Genomic DNA, 23,227 nt, shown 5'->3' on the forward strand with positions numbered 1-23,227 from the left:
AATATCGCGGGTGTTGCAGTGTCACATTTTACACTAAAGTCAATGATTTTATTTTTACTCAAAGTAAAATATTTGTGTCCATCTATAGGGACCCAACCAATAAGCCTCAAAATGAAGCGCTACTGTGGTTTCTGTGTGTGATGACACGAAACACAGAAGCAAATATAAGCATTATACAGTACAATGCTATCAGTTCTATCTGAATCGCTGCGTTTAATTTCACCGAAAGAAGAGCCAACACTGGCACTGATGTTTTTGATTCTTTATTTTTGACTTTGACTTCGCAAGAGTTGGAACATCTCAACAATTGGATGGATTGTGATTACATTTTGCCCATTATATGCATTTAACGTGTACAACTTTTCAACTTCAATCCTCCCACTGCTGATCCTGTTGTCGTCTTTGATGTCCACAGAGCTAGCTGAGAGCCTAATCTGTGGTGGGGAGAGAGATTAAGAGCAAGGCTGCACGGCGACTCGCTGTGGTTTCCAGGCCGGCACGCTCAACGCTTCAAAGGCTGGACCGACTTCTGAAGGCGCATTGGCCTTTTAACCGGTGGCAAGGTCGTCTGGTTCCTGTGTCTTCCCACACATCTGCACGGCATCACAGCTGCAGGCCACGGCGGTTACACTGAACGCAGCGCGCCCACCTTTCACTGTAGCACCCCCCCCCCCCCCCCCCCCGTAATCCACACCCTCCGTGACTCACTGGGATTGTGTTTTGATCATAAGTTTGGACCCAAATTCGTTAATGAACGTCACCTCATTATGGTACGGTAAACCCTCCCTCTTTTAGTTTCTGTTTGGCTTGTTTCCCCCCCAAAAAGTAAGTGACAAAATGCAGGGAAGGTGACGTACTATCACAGCTCGTTCCTGCATAGATGGCAAATCATACATTTAGCTACGATAAAATGTTTTTTGTTTAAATTAAAAGAGTCAAAGCCAGTTTCTTGTATTTGGGCTCTACGGCTTTCAAAACTTTGACCTGGCTCTTTGTTTTAAATGCTGGGTTCTCACAGGCCCCGGTGGAGGTCAAGTCAACATTGGTGCAGCAGTTGAAAGTCGGACACATCAACCTTTGCAGTGGCCATGCAGAGAAACTGATCCCTGTTGTTTATCCTCTCTTATGCTTTTGGTGTAATTGCTTTGCCTCCAAGCCATTTAGTATTTCTTTGTAGTTCATACAGGAATGAATTGTGAGACACACACACACTTATGAACCATAAACATATTATTTAAAACACTGTCCCGTCTGTAGGACATCTACATTTCAATTCACTGGTTATAGTACAGAGCTGCACATAGCATGGTCATATCTACAAGCTCTCACATGTCTCATTCCCCAATGCTTCGAGGTGATGACAAGTGTGTGATCCTCTGATCAATAACCATTGGAGGAGGAGATGTGAGTTTAAGGTCCTCCTATAATTGCATGCTGGCCCAGAGAGAAGGAAGGCTGCATGGTGTTGTTGTCAGAATAAGCCGGTGATCCATAAAAGCCCCAGAAGAGCTCACGTAATCAGAGCCTTTTCCACCTCGAAACTCCCAAGACCGGATTTCACTGCAGACATCAAACGAGATGTTGCTTAAAATTAGCCACGGTGATTACAGAATGAAGTTCATTTTCCATTTGTGAAGTTCAATCAGGCAGGAGTGATTCAAAATGTTGTGTCATTTAATTTATGGGCCGTTTGTATTACATTTTTATGTAATTTCTTATTTATCCAGTGTACAGATTTGATACACTTTTCTCTATAATATTTTACCAGTTAAAAAGTTATTTCCAATAAACCCCTTGGGGATTTTTATTTTACTGATAATGAAAACAAAGTGCTAATTACCCCTTTGAGCTCCACAAAAGGCTCAAAAATCTTCTTGTGCACCATAAATAAAATCAACACACTTCCACATAGCAGTTAACTGATTAATCAAATTCAATTTGTGCAAACATATTTTCTTTATTTAATGAAATGCTACAAGCAAAGAGTGACACAAATGGTCACTGAGTCCAGAAGTTCTTTTTCAAAAGCAAAGGATTGTACAACTGCAAAGTAATACAGATTTTTGTCATGGTTTGCATAACTGTGTTACATAAGTCAATACGTATGTACATGTAGTCATTCCTCACAGTGGTTAAAATAAAAGGTTAAGACAGTTAACTTTCTGTTTTGTAATGTGAGTTAATTCTGCAAGTTATAATTGTCTCAATAATAGTGTAATATATTAATATAATCAAAAAAAGGGATGAAAAACTTAACCTTTACAGAATGCACTGCATATAAAAACACTTTTTAGATGAGAGCCATTACAATAGAGAGAGCTTAGGCCTGGGTGGAAAAAAAACACAAAAAAACAGAAAGACAAATAAAGCATCCTGTTTAAATTAATCCTCATTATCAATCACACTAATTCCACTGACGGCACTCCCACTGAGAGTTGACCTCTGTTTGATCAGTGCAGATGCTGGTTTTTAATTCTTCCTCTTACAGTCATTATGTCCCCAGGCGCATCTCTCTGGTTCCGCGAACTTGGAGCTGCCTGACTGGCAATTTGATTGGCCGCTTGTTGAATTTTTCCATTATTTCTTTGATCCGTGACAGGTTAGTGCGTCCGATGATGAAGTTGCAGCTGGTGGCGCCCATCTCGTAGCCCACCTCACACTTCTTACTTGTGATGCTGTATCCTTCAGCCTTTGCCGTTACTCTGTACTCCCCTGGGTTCAGCAAGCGCCAGTAATCACCATCAGAAGCTGCAAAAACACACAAAAGCCTTTTATTTTTGATGTATTGAAAAACAAAAGCAGAAGACAAAGTAACAATGGTTGTTAAATATTTCTTTAAGGGAGAACAGAAGGTGGGAGTTTAACAAAGTTTTAATATTTGTCTCTTTGATAGCATTTTACATGCTTCCTCAGGAGAATGTTTGACTGCTCCGTTTATTCTCTCTCATTGGCTAATATGGTCCCGCTTTAGAAAAATTCCAAAATAATAACGGTTCATGAGGTTTAAGACTGGATCCACCCCCCCCTCCCCCTCCCCTCACCTGACCAGCTTGACTGGGCCAAACATTGGTACCTACAAAGGACCATAAGCACATTACTCCTCTGTTTGCTGAGGGTGTGAGGGTGAGGTGGTGAATCGGGATCAAATCAAACCCCTGCAGCCTGAGCCCGACTAAAGCAGAAGACATTCTTTTTTTCTGTTCAACAAAACACTCCCCAAATTAACTGTTGGACACACAAACACACGCACACACACATGCACACTTACTCGTGGGTGACCACACACAATCAATGGCATGATCCCCCGGTTGGAGATAACCTCCGCCTTAGCAGTACCCATTTTCTCTTTGGTGCAACATTTCGCTAAGGCTGTTGCCTCCTTAAAGATTTGACCTTTGAGGCAACATCCGGACGTTGTATTTAAAGTGGGACATATAATGCTCATTTAATCCCCTTTAATTTAATTCCCAACAACGGTTAGATTTACACATTATTAGTGCAGCAGCAGCAAAATGCAAATCTTGTCCTAAAAAGCTGAATTTAAAGAGCCTCTTAAGCAGTGGCAAAAAGCAAGTCTCCATCTGAAGCCTCAAATAAAAGTTGGAGAGTGCTTTGTGTTCTACTTTTGTGAAGGGAGGTGTTCTACATTCCTGCGTAGACTTTTAAAAATAGCTCTGCTTCGTGGTGCCTTGATGTGACCCCGGTGTGCTCGTAGTGTATTTCAGCGTTTAATGAACTCACAAAAATGACAGTCGCTTCCTTCCTGAAGTCCAAACATCTACCTGACCTGATTTTCAAACCACCAGAGACCAATTAAAGGTGAAGGCATGTCCGTCTCCGCTCACACTCACATTACTCACATTCGGATGCTAGAAGGGAATGTTGTCGTTCTCTGGAATGTTTCAATATGAAATGCTAATGGACTAAGGAATTCTCAGTCTGTTCAAACATCTTTTAGATATGAATGTGATGTGGCATTCCAGATGTCTCTTCTGCTTTCTTAAAGAATGCAGTTGATTTGTTCAGATGGGAAAATGTAAGGTTTCTCAATTTAAAAATCAAATTCAAAGCAGCAGAAAAAGATACGATTTCCTAACTGCAACCAAGAGGTTTCTCAGAGGAAACACTGGCTTGTACTTAATTCCTGGAATTATAATAGCTAATGTCCTCTCTGACATTTGATTTCACGCTCTAAGTACAAAACCACTTGGCTTTGAATGCTGTATTTTTAGGCTTTGGCAGAGATTGCCGGGAGGAGGCACAATCGATAGTCAAACTCAGAGCAGGAGACCACGGCGACACCGACACTGACGATTCCAAATGACTCCAGCCGGCTCCATTTACTCTAGTGACTCATTCCTGATTAATAATGTGAAGGGACAGTCGAGTCGGTGCAGTGAGGAGGCTTCTGTTCTACTGCTTTGATTGCAATTTCTAACCTTACTCACATCAAATTTCAGCGGCCGAGGTAAAAATATCTGAAATTCTGCAAAGCAGACAACAACAACAGTTTCTGAAATGAAAAGAATCCTATATTTGAAACAGTTGAATTGCGACGTTGTACCTGTGCGGATATCATGGCCGATGCCCTGCACAGAGACGATGGCATTAGCTATTCCACGACCTTGAAGGTCCCTCACCACACCTTTGATCCCACGATGCACCTGCACATGAAGAAACACGGCCCGGGCAGCCATGAGTGAATCCTGATCCAAGTTTATCCCATCATAGACTTCTCTTTAGAACTTAATACAATGTGTATGACATGACTCGATGACGTGATGTATGATGTATGATCTTCAATAGATCTGTTAATAACTTTCCTCCCGCGTTCTCATGCAGCCGTAGATTTCAACCCTCAGTATCCTTGGCTTTTACTGCAAATGAACGTGAGGGTTTATATTTGATAATAATAGTTTTGATTATCGTGATATGTGTAGATTGGGTATTGAAACAGAACTTTTTAGTAAAATACTTGAGAAGAAAAACAGGAACAAATTGATGTGGCTTCCATATTCCAAAAACAACAGCACTTTCTATTTTTTCTTTTTTTTAAGTACGTGCAGCTTGGTTGCGTGCAAACACGTTTTCTTGTGTTTTCTCCCTGATTTGGCAGTTTGCCTCTGTACCTGCTCCATGAAGACAAGGAGAGACTCGCGGTTGTTTTCCCACTCCTCGGGCAGTTCGCTCTCATGCGGGAATTTGTCACAACCCACGTACATCGAAAACTCAAAGCAGTTGGTGTGCAGATAGCTGAAATCGTTCATACCTGCCAAGAAAGAGAAGCACATGTGTTGGCCCGCATCAATTACGGTCGGCATTTTGACCCGTTATTGGTTAGAACTTGTGGTGTTAAGTAAGCCTTTTTTTCTTTTCGCTGCCTCTGAATTCCTACATGATGCTTCAAACTGAAAGGTGGACCCTTTTGAACACAGCCAGAGGGCTTCAGTTCTGAATATGCAGATGTGCTAAACAAAGCTGCGGCTCAAAGGATCACAGCTGAGCAGAGAAATCCTGCATAACACAGCGTTCAGGATCAGCGAGGAAACAGCCGGGGCGGCTGTAAAACACTAACTGCCGGCCGCGGTGTGCCAGGACGCCCCGTTGATGGTGCCGTCCTCCTTGGCAAAATCTTCCGTGTGGCAAACCCTCCGGTTGGCAGCCGTCATCAGGCGGTGGGTGGACGCGTAGGAGAAGGCCAGCCATCGGAAGACGTGGTCATCCGGGGTCGGGGTCTGCTCCCTGGCCACCCCTTGGGAGCGCGTTTTGTCGTACGGGAAGGTCACCACCAGCTCCCCTCCCTGGATGTTACCGCCCAGCACAAAGGGTACCTTCTCCATCCATGCGATCAGAGCCCGTGTCTCCACGGCAACCTGCGACAGGGACACAGGAGACGGAGGGATAATGTAACTCATGCAATCATCTCAGCGCCGTGATTACTAAATTAACTCCCCCACCGAAAAACAATTTGGTCGCAGCGTGCTCTCAAGAGGGAGTGATGGAGCTGTTCGCACACTCCCGGGCTGTGAACTGATTTCACGGGTGTACAGTCAGAAAAGTGAACACGTTCCTCGACAAGAAATGCCGCCGCTGTTTGGACTCGTGATCTAAACCGACCCTCCCCCCCCCTGTCTCTTAGTGCTAGGGAGCGGTTAATGAGGCGAGTTCGGTGGGCCGTCACAGCTCCTGGAGCAGAGGATGGAGAACCCTGAGCTTTGAAGCCGATCTGTAGGGTTTGGAGTGAGTCGCTCGTGGCTCTCGGTAACATCAGAACTCACTTGCGAGAATGATCTTTGAAAAGCTCGCTGGGCCTATTTTAGCTCGCCGCCTCCTCGTCACGAGTAGCTGATGCATTTGCATCTCCCAAAATAGACTGCGATGTTATGCCCACGGGGTTGTTCTATCCTTTTCAAGATGCACATGGTCTTTACGATGGGATTTTGTTAAACTGGAGGAAGTGCAATACAAGGACATTGATTTGGGCAAAGTTAATATAAACTGAATGTCAATCACATTATTAAAGATAAAGTTGCAGCCTCTAGATGTTGAGCACAAAACGGCATTTAATGTTTGTAATTTGAAAAATGCATGCCGTCCCCCGTGGAGATGCTGAAATAGACACTCACCGAGGCATTTTTGGACAAGTACCACTCTGGAATGGGCAAATGGTGGTTGAACATTTTGCGAGGGATCCACTTCTTGGCCTCGCCTTCCCACAGGATGGAGTTCAGATCAGGGAAGTTGTGGTGAATGTCAATTCCGTCATTGCTCCATCTACCCAGAGACCAGCCACTGAGCTCGGAACCCTGGGCGAGAGAATGTGAAAAACAAACCAAATGTGAGGAAAACTCAGTGTTCCCTAACCGTTGCAGCGTGGCTCAGAAGGCTTGCTGGGAAGTGTGCAGTTGTCATCCCACTTTGCCTCCCTGTTATTACAACTCGTCAAAAAAAACTGCAAGACCTCAGAGGGGATTATTCTGGGTGGGTGCAGCAGGTTTTATATTTTAGAGAGTATCAGTTTAAATACAAAAAATAGCTGAAGATGTATTCATTAAATTAGCTGTTAAAATGTTATATTATATCATGATTTATTTAATTATTAGTAATTAATTTTGGCAGTGTGTGTTTCTTCTTGTTTTGTGGTTCTCATTATGTATTGTCTTAATTGTAGACTTTTTCTTAATTGTAAATTACTGTTGATAATTTTAAATAAAACAGAAAATGAGCAATTTGATATGGAAAAACAACGGGCCGTAGAATAGCCTCGTCTCTTTTTAAATGCACATTTCAATACAAGCTAACGAGCCCTTTCATCAAGGAGGAGTGCAGCTGCTTAAAACTTTTTATTTTGTTTTTTTACAGCAAAGCAGCTAGCACATGTCCACTTCTAAAATACTCGGGTCATTCATCGACTCATTACAAATATTCTACCAGATCGATCAAACCGATTTTGCGGCACACACAACATGTCGGACAAGTCCTGTCGACAGATGTGCGCCTGTTCTCACCAGCGGCTATCACGTGACATGAGGTCACTAACGGCCGTCTTGCAGACCTACCGCTTCAAAGGCTTTCTCGTACCCGTCGGGGTTGAGAGATGGCAACAGATGGATTCTGGTCTCTGCCACCAGGTGACGTATCCGCTGGTTGCCGGACCGATACTCCAGACACATGAACTGCATCAGCAGGAGGAGCAGCTCTCGTCCCAGCACCTCGTTACCATGGGAACCTGCCGTGTAGCGAAACTCTGGTTCACCTGGTCGACAGGTTTGTCCGAAGAAAGAGATCGGGGGGGGGGGGGGGGGGGGGGAAGAAAGAGGGGGATTATGTATGCATGAGACGTAAGACCGAGTTAAACACTCGGTGTGATGTCTCTGATGCTAAGAGAATCATGCGTGTGGGTTCATGATTGAGTGGTCACCTCTGTGTCCGTGCGCGGCTGAAACCCTGCTCACCCTTTCTCTAAACAACTACCTCTGGGGAAAACTTTTACAGTCATTTTGGATGTATTCAAACGTTGTGGGAGTTGTGGGAGGGTAGAAACACGTCTGCTACACAAGCGGGGGTTGGCGGATTATGAGGTTGGGTTCATTCAGTCACACAGTACAGATGTGGTTGTTGCAGACAGACATGACGGAGATCCGCACTCCAGTGGAGCCTCTCTGCTCGTACATTAAATCAAAGCCATTTGCATTAAAAGGTCTGTTGCATTAGAAATACTCACCCACTTCATGTTCTCCTGGGTTGTCAGAAATCTCTATGGCATACAGCTTGAGGCCACTGTGGCTCTTTCCTATGTTATAGATGCGGGTGATGTTGGGGCACATTTCATTGACCGCCTTCATAAGCTGTGGGCGATAAATAAAGAGGCATCAGCTCTTGATAAATAATACAATTCAAGTGTTTGGATTCAACTGTTGTATAACTAGAAAGAATATTTAATTATCTGATAATGGTTGGTGTGTTGTTAGGTTACTGTTGAATAGATCATATTTATAGACCCCTTATTATTTTGCCTATTTAATAATGGTTTTATTGGGCAATACTGAAAACTGAACGGCAAGTAATTGGTAGTACTGCTGTCTTAAATGATGGGAACCTATTACCAGTGCAGTGTCACAGACCTTAATTAATAACGCTGGAAAAGGAAGGAAAAGCAGTCAAGGTAATTAGGAAGACAGGCTTGTGGAGGAGCTGATTAAAATGGCATCAACTAATCATTTACCCATGTGTGCATGAGTGGAGACACAAAAAGGTGCAGCAGGGAAAGAACTAACTAGCTGTACAGAAATATGTGTTTGTTCGCTTTTCCAGGCGCCGCAGAAGGCATCAACCAGTCAGCAGTGATGCGGTTGAATCGAGATGTTGAATTCCGACAAACATTCATAAAACAAAACATTGCAAATCGGTAATGAGATTCTTGCTACTGGTGTGATGAAGCACAGCACTCTACACACTCCACCTTCACTTCTACACCACTGTGATGAGTGTGTTTTTAAGCATCACAGCGTATACAGCCCGTCGATTTATTATAAGATAATAAAAGTGATGAATTTCAGCATTAAGGGGATACTACAGTAACATTCAGTCGGGATCTAAGAAAAGGAATCTTTTTTCGCGTCTCTCATCGGGCATGTACTTCATTTGAAAAGCCACTATGTGCTTTCCAATTTGAGGTTCTGTCATTTTATATACTTAAACTGCTGTGGAGAAAAGTATTGTTAAGATGGAAAAGGTGTTTTAAAAGTAGTAATTCATCCCCTTCTGAGTGGACAAAGAAAGACAGATGTAAAGAAATAAGTGTTATTCCTGGCTGTCACAGCAGAAGAAAGAAGCCTTATATACGATCAGAGCATTCATTTAGGTAAGTGTCATGATGGGTCATGACAGCAGTTTGGGACATGTGAACTGTTGAGCTCAGGGGAGCAGCCACATTACAGCCGACTTGAACCTTTGAAACCGCTCGGAAGCACTGACAAATGCAGCTGTCCTCTTTCTTCGTACAAACCCGGCTACTGCTCATGACATCTATACCAATACGTGGCGACGAAAGCCAGGGCATGTCTAACGTATTTCCACGTGGCTGGAAACGCTCACTTCAATTGTTACACCCGTTGTCTGTTGCTGGCTCGCAGCTGCACGGAGACGTTTTATTGCTCTGGTGTCTTTGAATAAGCAGGCGGCTCGTGTCTGTTGTTTTCTGTTCAGTGTGACTCACCTGCCTCATTTCTTTGTAGCTGTGGTGTCTGAAGTCCAGGTTGTCTGTGGTGATGACTTCATTGCGTCTGTGGTAATAATTATTGGGATCTGTGGGCAGTCCGAAAACGCACAAAGGAGGTGGATGAGTTATTTTCATTTGCAAAGGAAAGGAATGACAAATGGGGATTGGGGGGTTGAGACTATAATAGTTGAGCACCTGCTGTCTCTCCTCCAGTTTGGGTTCATTCAAGCTTAATTAAAAATCTTGCTTACCTCTAGTGGTATACGGCCATGAGCAAGTTATATATGAGTAAGTTCTATTGTTTTAAGTGATGCTACTGGTAATTAACATATTGAATAATAATGAACATGTGGATAATCTTTGTCGACTTTGCTGTTTAGTGACAATTGTTTCGGTAGAAAATGCTCTTGTAAACACATAAAACCAAAACTCTTTATGGAAATATACCAGTAAAGTTAAGTGGGCTTGGTTTTGTATTTTGGGTGAAAAAGCACTTTAACAAAATCAATATTGGAGATTTAAAACAATTCTTAAAAAAAAAGGACTGTAACACAGATGGTTTGCTTCCAATTTTCCACTAATATTGAACAATGCAGTTTTAGATAAGAAAATGGCTTTATTTTGTGAAACAGTGATGCTGTCCACATGAATTCACCAGATCATTCTGGTGAATGCTGTGTTTTGTAGTTCTGTCTCTCTTATCTATCTTGTACCGTTGTGTCTTTTTTTTACCCTTCCGAGTGCAGGAATTATTCATGTGTCTGCTTTGTCCATACAAACCCGTCACCTGGCATTGGACAGCCAAGGATCTCCACCCTCATACAGATGCTGCCGCTGTGAAACCAAGATCGAGGATTGACTCGGATGTACCGGCCGACCACCGGCTCCGGAAGGATGTTCCGCACCGGGATCTCCTTTTCCCTATTGCCGACGAAGATCTACTGAGGCAAACACATTTCTCAAGATGGCGTATAAAGAACAGCATCTTTTTTTTGTTTTTTTTTTGTTGAGCAAATATCGGTTGATGTGTCCTTCAATTCATTTGTTTTCCTCATCAACAAGACAAAGAGTACAATATGGACATTAGCCTTTGGAAATTAAATGAATCCCGTGGTCAATGAAAAAAGTAAAAGATCTTTGCAGAAAACTCACAAGAAAAAACATAAATTCGTGCACTTGTAAAACATGATTAAATCTTGATACCACCAGGATTTCATCACCATCTTTCATAGTTCTTCCCTGCACCTTTTGGCCTTTTACAAGACAAACACTGCAGCTGGCATTTGACATAGCATGTGTGTGAGTGGGTGAGCGAGGATCTGGTAGACTAAATTACTGCAGGGGCCCTATGTCCCACATCACATGACGTCACCAACAGAGGGAGTGTAAAGTTACACCAGAATGTCATTAGCTGGGATTTGAACCACGTTGGGGTTTTGAAGCTGCGCTGCAATGGAGAGGAAGTAAGGATGCTGGAGCAGCACATTTAAATGTCATGATTGTGACTTACCAGGTCCCTTGAGCCGTTCTTCAGCGTTATCCAGGTGTGACTGTCGTTGCTCACCATCACCTTGTACGAAGTTACCCAATCGCTCCTGTTAGGAGCAGAGGAAATATCCCATCAGGCTGAACTCAATGCAAATGAGGCGACTGTGAGAAACTCGCTCGGCACACGTCCAGACACGCTTAATTCTCACTGGGGGAGAGTCGTTTTAAAAATAGCTCAATTTGAGAGGAGGTCAAATAATTTATATCAGAATTAGAGTCACCTGAGACTTTTATTGAGTATTACGTTTTTGGAGGATGAGCAGAAGTGAAGTTTGTCATGTAGATCATTGTCATTTAATTTGGGTTGAGTTGATTAGACTGAATATTCTTTATGTATCGCTTAGATTATTCATTTTAACAACGGAACGAATTCCAAATGCTGTTGGTTAATCAGGAGTCTCGAACCAGTTCAATGTATTATATAATTGATTGGTGCTATTGTGAATTTGGCATCAAATGTCAGCTAATGTTAAAAGAGTGGTTTGATGATGCTCTGTTTGATGAGAACCACGTGATCGATACCACTCTGTCCGCTTAAGATGAAAATATCCACTTGCCTGCGTTTAGCTTAGCACAAACACTGGCAGCAACCAGCCTGATGTTTAATAAAATCTGTACACAGACTGAATTATAGAAAAGACACGTTGAAGTTGCATACTGTATATTCTGACCATACACACTTTGTAGAGTCTCTGCTGGTTGCCTGGCAACCTCATGATGAGGATCAGACACCAATATCATCTAATTAGGGAAGCACAGAAAAGTCTGATTATTTTCTAACTAGTAGCAATTCACACCTTCAAGTTCAAATTTTAACAATAAGGATGTTAAAATACATTTTTTAAATTCACATGGATTTGAAGTTAGTTAACAGTCTCAGTATAACTACCCTGCTCTGTTTCGCAAGTTTTGTTTGATTAAAATAATGCATACTTTAGATCACAGCTGAGCATGATGCAAACTAGTGTGTTCAAGCCATTTTAAACTATTTTCTAGGCTTCCATCAAGTTCTGTACTACTGTACTACTTCTGTAAATCTATCGGTCCACTCCTCGAACTTTGTTGAGCTGTACCTAGTGTGAGCAGCGCGTAGGTTGACAGTGAACCCTGTGCTCCTGGATAAAGACATCAGTGCTGAGCTGGTCCGGCTCGGTAAGAATTCCCAGTTCTGCTAATTAAAGCACTGTTACAGACAGAAGCTAGCACAGCAGACAGTTACATGCCCCACAGAGCTAATTGTGGGGGAAATTCTGTCTGAAGCTGGAGTGCTAGGACTGCAAGGAAAATTACAAACACAGACGGATAAAGTATCTCCCCATGCTCTCCAACTACACTGCAGTTTCCAGAGGTCTGCGCTCACTCTTCCCAATTAAGAAGCACAAATGCCAAAAAGTCGCCAAATATTATTTCAGAGAAAACTACAGTGGGTGGGTAAAATTTGTGAAGAAGAAGTTGTTGGTTTTCTTGGTTACTATAGGAACATGGTTAAATTATTTAATTTATAACTTCATATTCACGAATTACCAAAACTCGTACTCATTTGAAAATATTTTTTTGAAAATACCACCCTTAAAAGCCAACAAAAATCAACTATGACACAGGCCTTTACAGTGAGTTTCCTGTATTGATCTCAAACAGAACATGAGCCTAAATTCAGTTCTGGCTTTAAGGAGAATTCAGTCCAAATCTGTGGCCTGAATCCTTTCAGTTCAATTACTATGGCTACAGCTACCATTTTTGGAAGTAAAAAAAGGCAGAAGTCATGGGCTTAATGGTGGCAAAGATTTGTTTTCTGACAATAATTGTTACGGCTTGTCAGGTATTTTGACTTTTTGACTTCATGTGGAGCAGTCAGAAAATGTGACACTACACAATCAAACAACACATTTTAACTTAAGTAATTGAAGCTATGGGGATGCGTAGTTGGGGTGTCATAAAAGAGAGAGACAGATTAATGTACTGATGAGTTGACGCAGTTGGAGGCGAGATTAAACCAATCGCTTTGTAGGAATTGCCATGGAAACTGGATGGCACTATAATTCATGTCTTAATAAGCTCCACAGAAACCGTGGGCAGCACACAGCGGACTGATCCCATGGCTGTTAACATTTACTGTAAATATAATTAAAATTAAACGTTTAGTTTAAAAACATCATACTCACTTGTTTGATTTTTCTTTTTTTACGGCAGTGGGTTGAACAAGCTTACAGTGCAGTTTCTTTAATGTTATTTTCATAATATATTGACCTTTTAGTGGAGATGAAAGAATGAGGCTGTGCTCAAATCAATCAAACTCATAAATCCTTAATCCCACAGTGAGAGGATCAGAAAATACTTGTGAAAAGGGCAAACAACAGTGAAGGCGTACGCCGCCATGTGGACAAAACTCTACAGCATGTGTTGTTTTTATTTGTGAAGTCAAATTTTCCAGTTGGATTTAAAAGAAAATCCAAGTCCTTTTTGGAACAATTGTTGCTGCCTGTCTAATTCCTTCATTTCCCATGGTTATTTTGAAACTTGTACCATCTGCAATTAGATTTTTGGGCCGTACCTGTGTTTATATTCTTGCGATATGGAACCACTTTGGTCTGTAGTCTAGACCAAGGTGATCTCAACAAATATTGGATGGATTGGCATGAAGTTTTGTACAGATGTTATTGGACCACAGAGGAAGAAGCCCACTGACTGGGGATCCCCTGATGATCATTCCAACGTGACCCTCTAGAGTGATTTGCGGTCTAAATTATCCCATTGTGTATTCAGATTATTTACTTTTAAGCAATCTTTAAACAGACATCACCAACATTAATAAAGGTATTATTATAGGGTGCTTAATATACGTCCCACGCAATTAACGTTAGCTCGGACGAGAAAATCTTCCCCGTAAAACCGCGCATGCACGTCTGCTCGGCTCCTACTCACGACCAGAGGGAGCTTCTGCCTTGTGTGATGACCCCTGTGAACTTTGTCAGCCTCCTGGCGTCCACCTCGAACCACTGCAACGGGTCATCTATCCCAGTGCACCAGGCCCCGTCGTAGAGGTCGTCTTCATAAATACCGGCCTGCAGACCAGAAACAAGTTTTGACATATTGGTTGTACATTTCACCTAAGAGTTTCATCCTAGCAGGCCTCAGCGTACCGGATTTGAATGAACAAAAGCAAAACACAGGCCGAGTGACGTTGTGTGCGAGAAACACTGGACTCATCTGTTTCTGGGTGTCGATGGACGGCACGTCAGGACACCTTTTCTTCACACTGGCTCGGTTCAACAGCTAAAGTTGTTAAACTAATAATGAGCAAAATGCTGCTGTCTCCATGATGCCTCGTTGATCACATTGATTAATTTACAAATATTACCAGGTATAAAATGCACATTTCTAAAATACAAATATTGATTTGTTTTTGAATATTTTTAATTTGATAAACAACAAAAAATGTACTTTTTTCTGTCGCTCCAAAGTTAAATTTAAGTGCAGCGATGAGATGGGCGATGTGTAAGTATTAATGGTTCAGCTGCTCTGAACCAAAATCCCTAAAGAAAAATTGCATATCCAAATTTATTTCTCAGTGATTTGTGAGCTTTGTCTGTCAACAAGCAGAGCATATCTAAAATATACATTCAAACAGATTGGAAATATGGAGACGGTCTTCCCAACAACCACTGGTGCCAGTTCGCAAACAGGTGCAGACCCATTATCACAAGTTACATCTGAAAATATGTCACAAATATCCAATGTTTTTGCTTATATTGATTTTGCAAACATTTCTATTAAAATGACTAAAGTTTGCAGAGGGTGTTCGGTCTAGAATTTCCATTGCTCATCTTTTACTGTGAAGATGAAACTCCTTAAAAACTTAAAATTCACCACAGAACTACTGGTGTCTGTAATCCAAACAGACCGTAGCAGCTCCGAAAAAGGGAATAAAGCGAGCTCACTGGCCACAGGCCCAATCCCAACGGCAACATCTGCTTTCTATGCTGTTTCTCCTAATTCACAGTTCTGGACACCATCTCTGCCCCATGATTCCTGACCGGCGCTCACATACATGTAAGTGCACACACACACACACACACACACACACACACACACACACACACACACACACACACTAGCTAAAGAACAAACACTTTGTTTTGGGAATTTCCTGAAGCACAATGCCTTTCCTTGTGTTGAGTGGATTAAGAGCATGTGTGTGTGTTTCATTAATTGTTTGCAGCAGAGCCCACAGAAGACGAGGCCGCTCCACACATGCAGAGATCTTCAAACAGGAAATACCTCCTCTCTCAAATGCCAATCCTTTCTGTTAGGTTTGGGGATGTGCCCTGGGTTCGATGGCATATTACATTCTCTGTTGATTAGTTTTTGGAGTATTAAAAATCCATATTTTTTACGGAGCAAAAGCCAGTTAGCAGCCAACGTCTTTCCATGGAGAAAATTAAAAGATGCTATCTCTGGATCATATTTCCTTTGTACTGAAAAAAAAAAGAAAACGAAGCTTCCGCGTTGACTTCCAAAGCTTAGGGTTCTATGCAAGCTCCCTCTGCTCAGATTTCCCAAACTACCAACACTTTGCATTCCTGTCTTACCTGAATGTTGAGACGACCTCTGTGTGCTCCAAGGCCGTAGCGCTTTGTAGTTGAAGCATGAAGCTGGAAGTCATCAATCTTCAATGTCTCCAGTCCCATGGGAGGGCATTCTGTGTCACAAGAATGACAAATTGGCTTTTTTTAATGTTAATGTTGTGTGTGTGTGACATGCTGAATGGCTCCCGGATCGTTGTTTTCTGCACAGTACAGCTCGTCACTCTTAGAATCAACGGCAATGAGCAATTTGGACTTTTTAAACAGACAAGACAGCAACTGAACTGTGTAATGTAGTCAAAACAACGGGCTGATCATGTAAAATCCCCAAATTAGAGCAGAACGTAATTGTTATGATAGCGTTTCTTCATTCTGACTCCGAACCAAACACACCACTAGCTTCATGGTATAAAGTAAGTTCTCTTTTGAAGCTATAATTTGAACGCCTGTGGGAGAGAAAAAAAGACGGAAGAATTAAGGAATCCGTGGAACACTTCACACTTCTGTCTGTAAACAACTCATTTCTCGAAGTGGGTTTTAATATTTTGACACGTGTCTTAATATATGATTAATCACATTTCCTTTAGTCATTTTTCTATGCACACCTTGCACAGCTTTTCTAGCTGCACGCCTGAATGCATACCTAAACGTTCAAAATGACTGGGAATGGGACAAAATGTGAAATATCACCAGCTACATCTGCAAACCTGTCGAGCATGTTCAAAGGTGTTGGCAAAAAGATATATAATTAGATAAAAGGGAGATCTTTCAATTTCACAAAGGTTTTAGATAACTCAAAGGCATATTCTTGTTACCTGACCACTGCAGGGGGGGTGGTGCGAGTCCTATTAGCAGAAATTGGATATGCTGACAGAAGGGTCAAAATCATAAGACGTTTTGATTCCTCAAGACCTTTTGTAGCACATAGTTCCCTTGGAGCACTGCAGCTATTTTAAATTGCTTTTTTCCTGACAGATAGATACAAAAAATGAGAATATGAAGCAGCAGAGAAGGATATGTCCTGAATGTAAATCAAGCTCATACATGTGCCATAAAGCTACCTAATAATGCCTTTTTCACCTTCCACCTCACCACAGCCTTGTTTTAAAATAGAGGCATTGTGCTTTATGATGTCTCCAGGCGCAAACATAAATAACCCCTGATGACACACAGACTTATCTCTTATCAATAAAGATATTAACACACAACTTTAGCTACACAAGTTATCCAAGATGCATTGAGTCAAACGGTTCATTTTTAAGAGTCTTTCTGACTGAAGCCAGAGCTTTAATTCTTTACTGCCAGTGAAGACGAAGGCGATCAGCTATGGGGCGCCGTTTGTAAAATGTGGCACCTTCTAAAATCCTGCGCAGTTTTCATACATTTAGTGTTATCATATGACTAAAAAAAACAGGACAATATTCACTTTTTCAAACATTTAGAGACAAAATCATGTAAATACATGCAACAACTTTTCCAAATACAATGTTTGGCAGTAACACAAAGTTGTTAAATAATAAATGTAAATGTTATGAATAAATGTTAAATATGAATGTAAATGTTAAATATAAATGTAAATGTAAATGTTACTTGTTATTAATAAATGTTAAATCTAAATGTTAAATCTAAATGTTAAATCTAAATGTTAAATCTAAATGTAAATGTTAAATGTAAATGTTAAATCTAAATGTAAATCTAAAGGTTGAGTTTAAATGTCAGACATGACGACTGACAATTACAATACTTACGGTAATTCATGCAGCAAGCCAAGATTTCTTTTTCTGTTAAAGTTTTTGATCAAGCCAGTGGTTAGACCAGTTAGCTTAGTGTGCATCGTAACTCTATAAAGAAATAAAACACATTGTGATCTTATGTGACTGTGTACTCCTTTATTTAAAATCCTTCTGGAATGAAACACCCTTTAAAACTGCAGGCTTTCTGAAAGGAGCCATTACATCACTTTCTGGTCTTCGAGGCCGCCCCCCCCAAAAACCGCTTGCTGACACTGGTCCCCGTGGCTATACATGACATTACGGGATAAAAGCTGGTTAGATTTTCAGAATAACATGGACGCCAGCTTCAATGTATGCACGCAGTGAAGCACTCTTATTTGTTCCACAAGTAAGAATCCAAGATGTCTTGTAACAACATTTCAGTTTTGCAATAATGCAACTGAATTGTTTATCCGTGACGTTCTACAAAATTCATCAGCGCTGCAGCTTGACTGTGCAGATGTGAAAAAATGCAATTTTTGTGCAAAAACGTCTTGTTTCAAAACATTTCTATTACACTGATGGAAATAATAAAGCAGGCGTTAGAACATCTGAGTTTTATTAATTCCAGATTGTTTTGGTATGTGTGGAGGAGGCAGTCGCTGAGGTTCTGCTGCACATCCAACAGCGGCCGAAAAATTCGTAATTTGGAGGCTCAACAAATTCTAAAACCAATGCAGCTCTTGATATAGAAAGTGCAAGATTTCTACATCTGGGAATCAACTGTGAAAGCGTGTATTTAGGAACCTAATCCTTCCCGATCTGGACATTGCTCTTCTGTAAGCCAATCGTGTCTGCATGGAGTTAGTAAATGTGCCAAGTTAAAAACGGCAGGTTCTTAAGCTTGAATATAAACACATAAATTCAAAATATGCCACCACAGCCTCTCTTGAGCTTTGAGAATAATTAAATACAGCTCCCCATTACAAAAGAAAAATGTCTGACACTGTGTAAATAAGTCTAATGAGGGCAACACCACAACGGTCAGGGCTGTCAAAAATCTGGAATCAAAGCACACGTGCTTTGCCCTAAATCACAGTCTCGGTTAATCTGCCGTCTGACGTGGCAGGAGGGGTGCATCCTGGCTTCAGTTTAGCAAATGTATCATGCACCATGGAAACCAAACACAATGCTTCACAGGCAGAGAAGACATCCATTCCTCCGTGACTTGACTTCACTTCTGAGAGCATCGTCTGATATTGCCAGAATTTTTCACCCAAGGGAAAATATGCTCTCTAAAACAATCTACCCCTTTCCAAAATATTTGTCATCTCTGAGAGAGTTTGTTGTTTTTCTCCCATCCTAACAGCTCCTGTGAAAGCAGGGCAACGATCCATGCACGTTGGGAGGGAAGATGAATTTTCATGAGATCATGAATTTCCCATAACATGCGAGGGTGTCAGCGTTTTTTTTTCACTCACCCTCATTCATTGAGTTGTACTGGCGGTCTCCTTCGGAGATGCTGGTTGTGGTTTTCATGGCGTTCTTCTTGCTCTTTTCTGCCTTTTTGTTGGCTGTTTTCACTGAGGAAGGAAGGAGATTACAATTAATGCAGAAACAGAACGTCAACTTTAAATCTTTTTTTTTTTAAGTTAATGTATTGTTGAGTATTGACACATGTAAGGAGGAAGATAACTTCCTCAATGTTCAAACCAGTCATGGAAGCAGTCTTTAACACGAGGCAGGATGGAGGGAGGGAGTCATTGAGGCGTGTGTTTTTTATTTGAGAGTCAGGTCAAGACAGGCCCCACGTGATAGACATGCTTCTCACATCTGAAAGTCTTTAGCAACCTTTCATTCTGGGGACAGGTTCATTCTCAGCTCCAGGCTGCGTATGTGGCTCATAGCAACAGATATGAAAGGATACAAGGAAATGAGATTGTGTCGGTGAGGTGAGGGCCATGTTCGCAACTTCGTCAAAAAAACACAGTACAAAGATGTAAATGTGGCTGAAATTCATTTTTTCAATTGGTTTAATATCTTTAATACTTGAGTGCCTTACCTTTATGCAGTGCACCAAAAAGGATTTCTTTCCCAAGACCATTAGTGAAAACAAAAATTGGGACCCAAGGGTCCTTTTAAAAGTTTATTGTGGAAATGAATGAAGATATCCAGGAGCAGTTTTATCTTCAAATGACAGTATATACAATTAGTTTTGATGCGATATAAAATCCCTATTTTAGTGATTGATTTGTCATACTGTATGTACAGTGGACCATTGAACCCACCATTTTATGCTTTTAGAACAGCAAGAAATTATTGATGTTCCTCTACAGGTTGTGAAAACTCTCCAACTTCTTTACCTCAACATTTTTAGATACTTTTGGGAATTAATTGTAGTATTAAGATGAAAAAGGCATATTTTGTTATTCAACAACAAACGGCCTTTAAGAAAATCTCCTTAATTGAAAGTTCAAGAACCACCAGAGAGAAGAAGCTAGAGTAAGTAAAGTCATTATGCTGAATAGGATGTTTATCTCAATTTTAATTCATTCAATAATTTGGCACTTCAGGGCAGCAGAAGGATCTCTTAAAACAGTATTTTGAAAAATGTCATATAAATAGTAGTAGGCAGTTGAAACGAAAACAACAGTTGGATAACAACAAACCTAACTAACGTTGAGCGTCTTTTATCTTGAACTTCTTGATCTATCATCATCACTATGTCGCTGATTGTGCTGTGTGATCAGTAAAAAAACTCCCATCAAAAGACAACAGTAATTTTCATATTGCTGCTCCAGCCCCACCTGCATACAAGCCAGATGGCTGAAACATGAGGTCAGTGTCGACACAGCTGTTCTATATTATCTGCCACCAACCAACCAAAAGCCCTCACGCCCGTCAGTGTCCTCCAATCGCCTGGCCGGATCCCAAACATACCTACAAACCTGCTACTGCATGTGCCGGGAGTCCCACACAGCTCTTGGAGCTTTCGGAGAACAGCACTGCTTTTGGAACGTGGAAATCACATGTGTTCTGGAAAACATATCTGTAATGCAGCCCTGACCTCTGCTGTGGGTGAGGCTGTTAATCCTGCTGTCATGCAAAAAGATTGGCGCTTTTAGGGTTGAGGAGAACAGAGTTTCTTTTTTTTTTTTCCTCTTCAAACCCATCGCCATGTGACCACTATAGCTGCTTCTCGGAATGGTCGGGAAAACATAACTTTCCAATAAAAATCAACGTGCAACTTTTAATACTGTTTTTTTCCTGCTTTAGTAAAGTTTCAACAAAAAGTATTAAAACTTGAGAAAAGCATGAGAAACCTCAATCGATTTGTGGCACACAAGTTTCGCCGCAATAATTACTTAAATAGGCCATTCTGGCTGACTATTTTTTGAAGGACTTAAACATAATTAAAAAGTTTGACAACTGAGTAAAGCAAATATTGCTGTCCACCTGAAGTTATTTTACCTGCTGTGGTTTTACCCGTCTGCCTGCCGCTGCCTGCATCCCCCTTTGGCGCTTTCTTGCTGGGGTTTTGGCTGGGCTGCTCATGCATGTCAGGTGCCGAGGCCACAGACTTCTCCTGCACCTGCACCTGGTTGAGCTGCTCTCGTGTCAGCAGCTCCTGCATGTAGTAATCCTCATCCTCACCGGCAAAGCCGTGGCTGAGGTCTGCCAGCCCCACGAGGAGTCCTAGCAGAGCCAGTGGGGTCAGGAGGCTGAGGCGTTGCCCCGTCATGACCCCGACGCCGTCTCCAGCGGAGCCTTCTGCTGCGGCGGCTCTGCGTCCCATCCACTGCTCCCTCTCCTTCCTCTGCCTTCCCGCTCCGACGCAGAGAGTTCACAAAGTTCCCCGTCGGTCTGGGAAAAAAAGCAGTGAGGGAGGGAGAAACTCGGCGAGCAGGAGACGAGGGAGAAAGGAGAGGGAGAGGCAGGGAGACAGACACCACAGATCTCTCCTTTTAGACAGATGCTGGCAGGTGAGTCGAAAAGAAACATTTCATTCCGTCTGCCATTCAGATTCAAACCATTCTAAGCCGCTGACACATTGCACCCACATTTTATCAGTGTGGGTAGAAGTGAAATAAGGATACAAGTCTCTCTGAGAAACATACATGACACATTGAGGATCTTCTTTCATCTCCATCTCCTCCCACTCTGTCTGGGGCAGGCTACAACCAGAGGAAAGTTTGTTTTATTTCCTGCGGGGGGAATCAACTCAGTGTGCTGCTCTCAACCAGTTTGAAAATGTCCAGAGGGAAAGCAGAGGAGTGTTTCCTGATGCAGGCAGGGGTGTGTTTGAAGTCCAAATGGGCAGGAAAATAACCCCTCCCAAACAAACAGTAGCATCATCTGTCCCGGAGAGTAAATCCCACTGGCTTTGGGTTGGATAAGTTGAATAAGTGCCACAAGATCCCTTTGCTGGAAAAAAAACAAATCAACGCGATGCTTCTCATCAAGCTGTCGTTTGCTGGGGCTGTCCTCGTCCCTTCCGAACCCTGCTTGGACTCTGCAGTGATTTACACCTTAGTGAAGCCGCTGGAAAGGAAAGGAGCCGACTCTGTGTGCAACGTGCAGTCCAACTGGATGCCCGATGTGTCACGCCTCGTCTCGTCAGCCTTGTCTGTTCATCATGAAGCGTTGGTCTCCTTCTCCCCCCTCACGCAAACACTGAGACACACGAGCATGTCTGTGTCAGCTGACGGAGCTTTGCTTTCACAAGAAGACAAAATAAAAAGCCTAAAGCCAACACACTCGGGATTAAACCGATATTTTTCCAGATAGAAGGATTTATCTTTAAAATAGGATGTGTTATATTTGGCATTTGCAATTTTTTTTTATTTCTGAGCAGAAACTATGGAGTCTACCCTTGGACTTAAAGTTGTCCTGAGGAGAAGTGGGATCCCACAAAACATTTGCACAACTAATAAGTACAGCTTCTGACATTTAGTCGACCTGAGGCAAGACAGACCGAGGCAAAGATAATAGCTCCTTAACAAGCCTGGTGCCCCACGTGGAAGCTTCCCGATTCAAATACGCTGCTTCATTACATATAACTGACGTGGATAGACACGCGGAGGACTCTGAATAGGTCGTATGGAAATGAGACTGTGCACCTGAGACTGATGGCTTGTGAATGGCACTGAGAGAGGCCCAGGGCTGCAGGCTGAACAGGATCTGGAGTGGGCGGACAGCTCGAGGGTGGAAGACTGTGTGCTCAGGCACCGGGCTGCTCGCCCACTCCTCATCCAAACAACACCCGTCCTAGACCGAACGAGCAAAACATGCAGGGCAGCCAGGATAATTGTAGGATTTTACCTCAAAGGCGTTTAAGACGTTTTTTCCTTCCCTGCACAGGTGGAAACAACTGCAGCCACTCGGAGTGTCAGGTTCCTCCAACTGCACGGTAGCTGTGACACATCTAGAGGCGGGTCTGCTTCACAGGAGAGATTAATATGCAAGGGATTTCAAAACTGAAGATGTTCACCCAAGAACTGATATTTCACCAGTGTTTATCTGTCATCCTCAAATATGTTTGTTGTCCAATTATGTCTTGAAATTACATGACAGAATCTTGTCAGTGTACAGCGGCTACTCTAAAGGGCTACTCTAAAGGGCTCTCTAATTTACCATTTACATTCAACTCCAACCTTCTGTGG

The 23,227-nt window shown here is 42.1% G+C and overlaps 1 protein-coding gene across 2 annotated transcripts; it reads right to left on the reverse strand.

The window, feature by feature from the left end:
* Positions 1–1,922: 1,922 nt before the first annotated feature.
* On the reverse strand, positions 1,923–22,192 carry cpxm2 (carboxypeptidase X (M14 family), member 2). Of its 2 annotated transcripts, none has more exons than XM_037464316.2 (14): positions 21,036–22,192; positions 19,046–19,147; positions 15,859–15,968; positions 14,192–14,331; positions 11,232–11,316; positions 10,509–10,659; positions 9,719–9,807; positions 8,225–8,348; positions 7,560–7,756; positions 6,627–6,806; positions 5,576–5,873; positions 5,130–5,269; positions 4,565–4,664; positions 1,923–2,748 (listed from the first exon to the last, which is right to left on the reverse strand). In XM_037464316.2, the coding sequence occupies exons 1-14, from the start codon at positions 21,358–21,360 to the stop codon at positions 2,492–2,494; spliced, it is 2,298 nt and encodes a 765-aa protein (XP_037320213.2). In that variant the 5' UTR covers positions 21,361–22,192; the 3' UTR covers positions 1,923–2,491. The 2 variants fall into 2 exon arrangements, with proteins under 2 accessions (XP_037320213.2, XP_037320214.2); XM_037464317.2 differs by lacking the exon at positions 21,036–22,192 and adding an exon at positions 19,278–19,437.
* Positions 22,193–23,227: the final 1,035 nt, after the last annotated feature.

Source organism: Pungitius pungitius, chromosome 21, assembly GCF_949316345.1.
Source record: "Pungitius pungitius chromosome 21, fPunPun2.1, whole genome shotgun sequence".
Lineage (NCBI taxonomy): Eukaryota > Metazoa > Chordata > Actinopteri > Perciformes > Gasterosteidae > Pungitius > Pungitius pungitius.

Coding starts and splice junctions, on each gene's coding strand:
- cpxm2 (XM_037464316.2), bottom strand. CDS start 21,360: ATGGGACGCAGAGCCGCCGCAGCAGAAGGCTCCGCTGGAGACGGCGTC. Junction 15,969..19,045: donor GTACAACTCAATGAATGAGG/GTGAGTGAAAAA, acceptor CTTGTGACACAG/AATGCCCTCCCATGGGACTG. Junction 5,270..5,575: donor CTGGCACACCGCGGCCGGCA/GTTAGTGTTTTA, acceptor CTTTCTTGGCAG/GTATGAACGATTTCAGCTAT.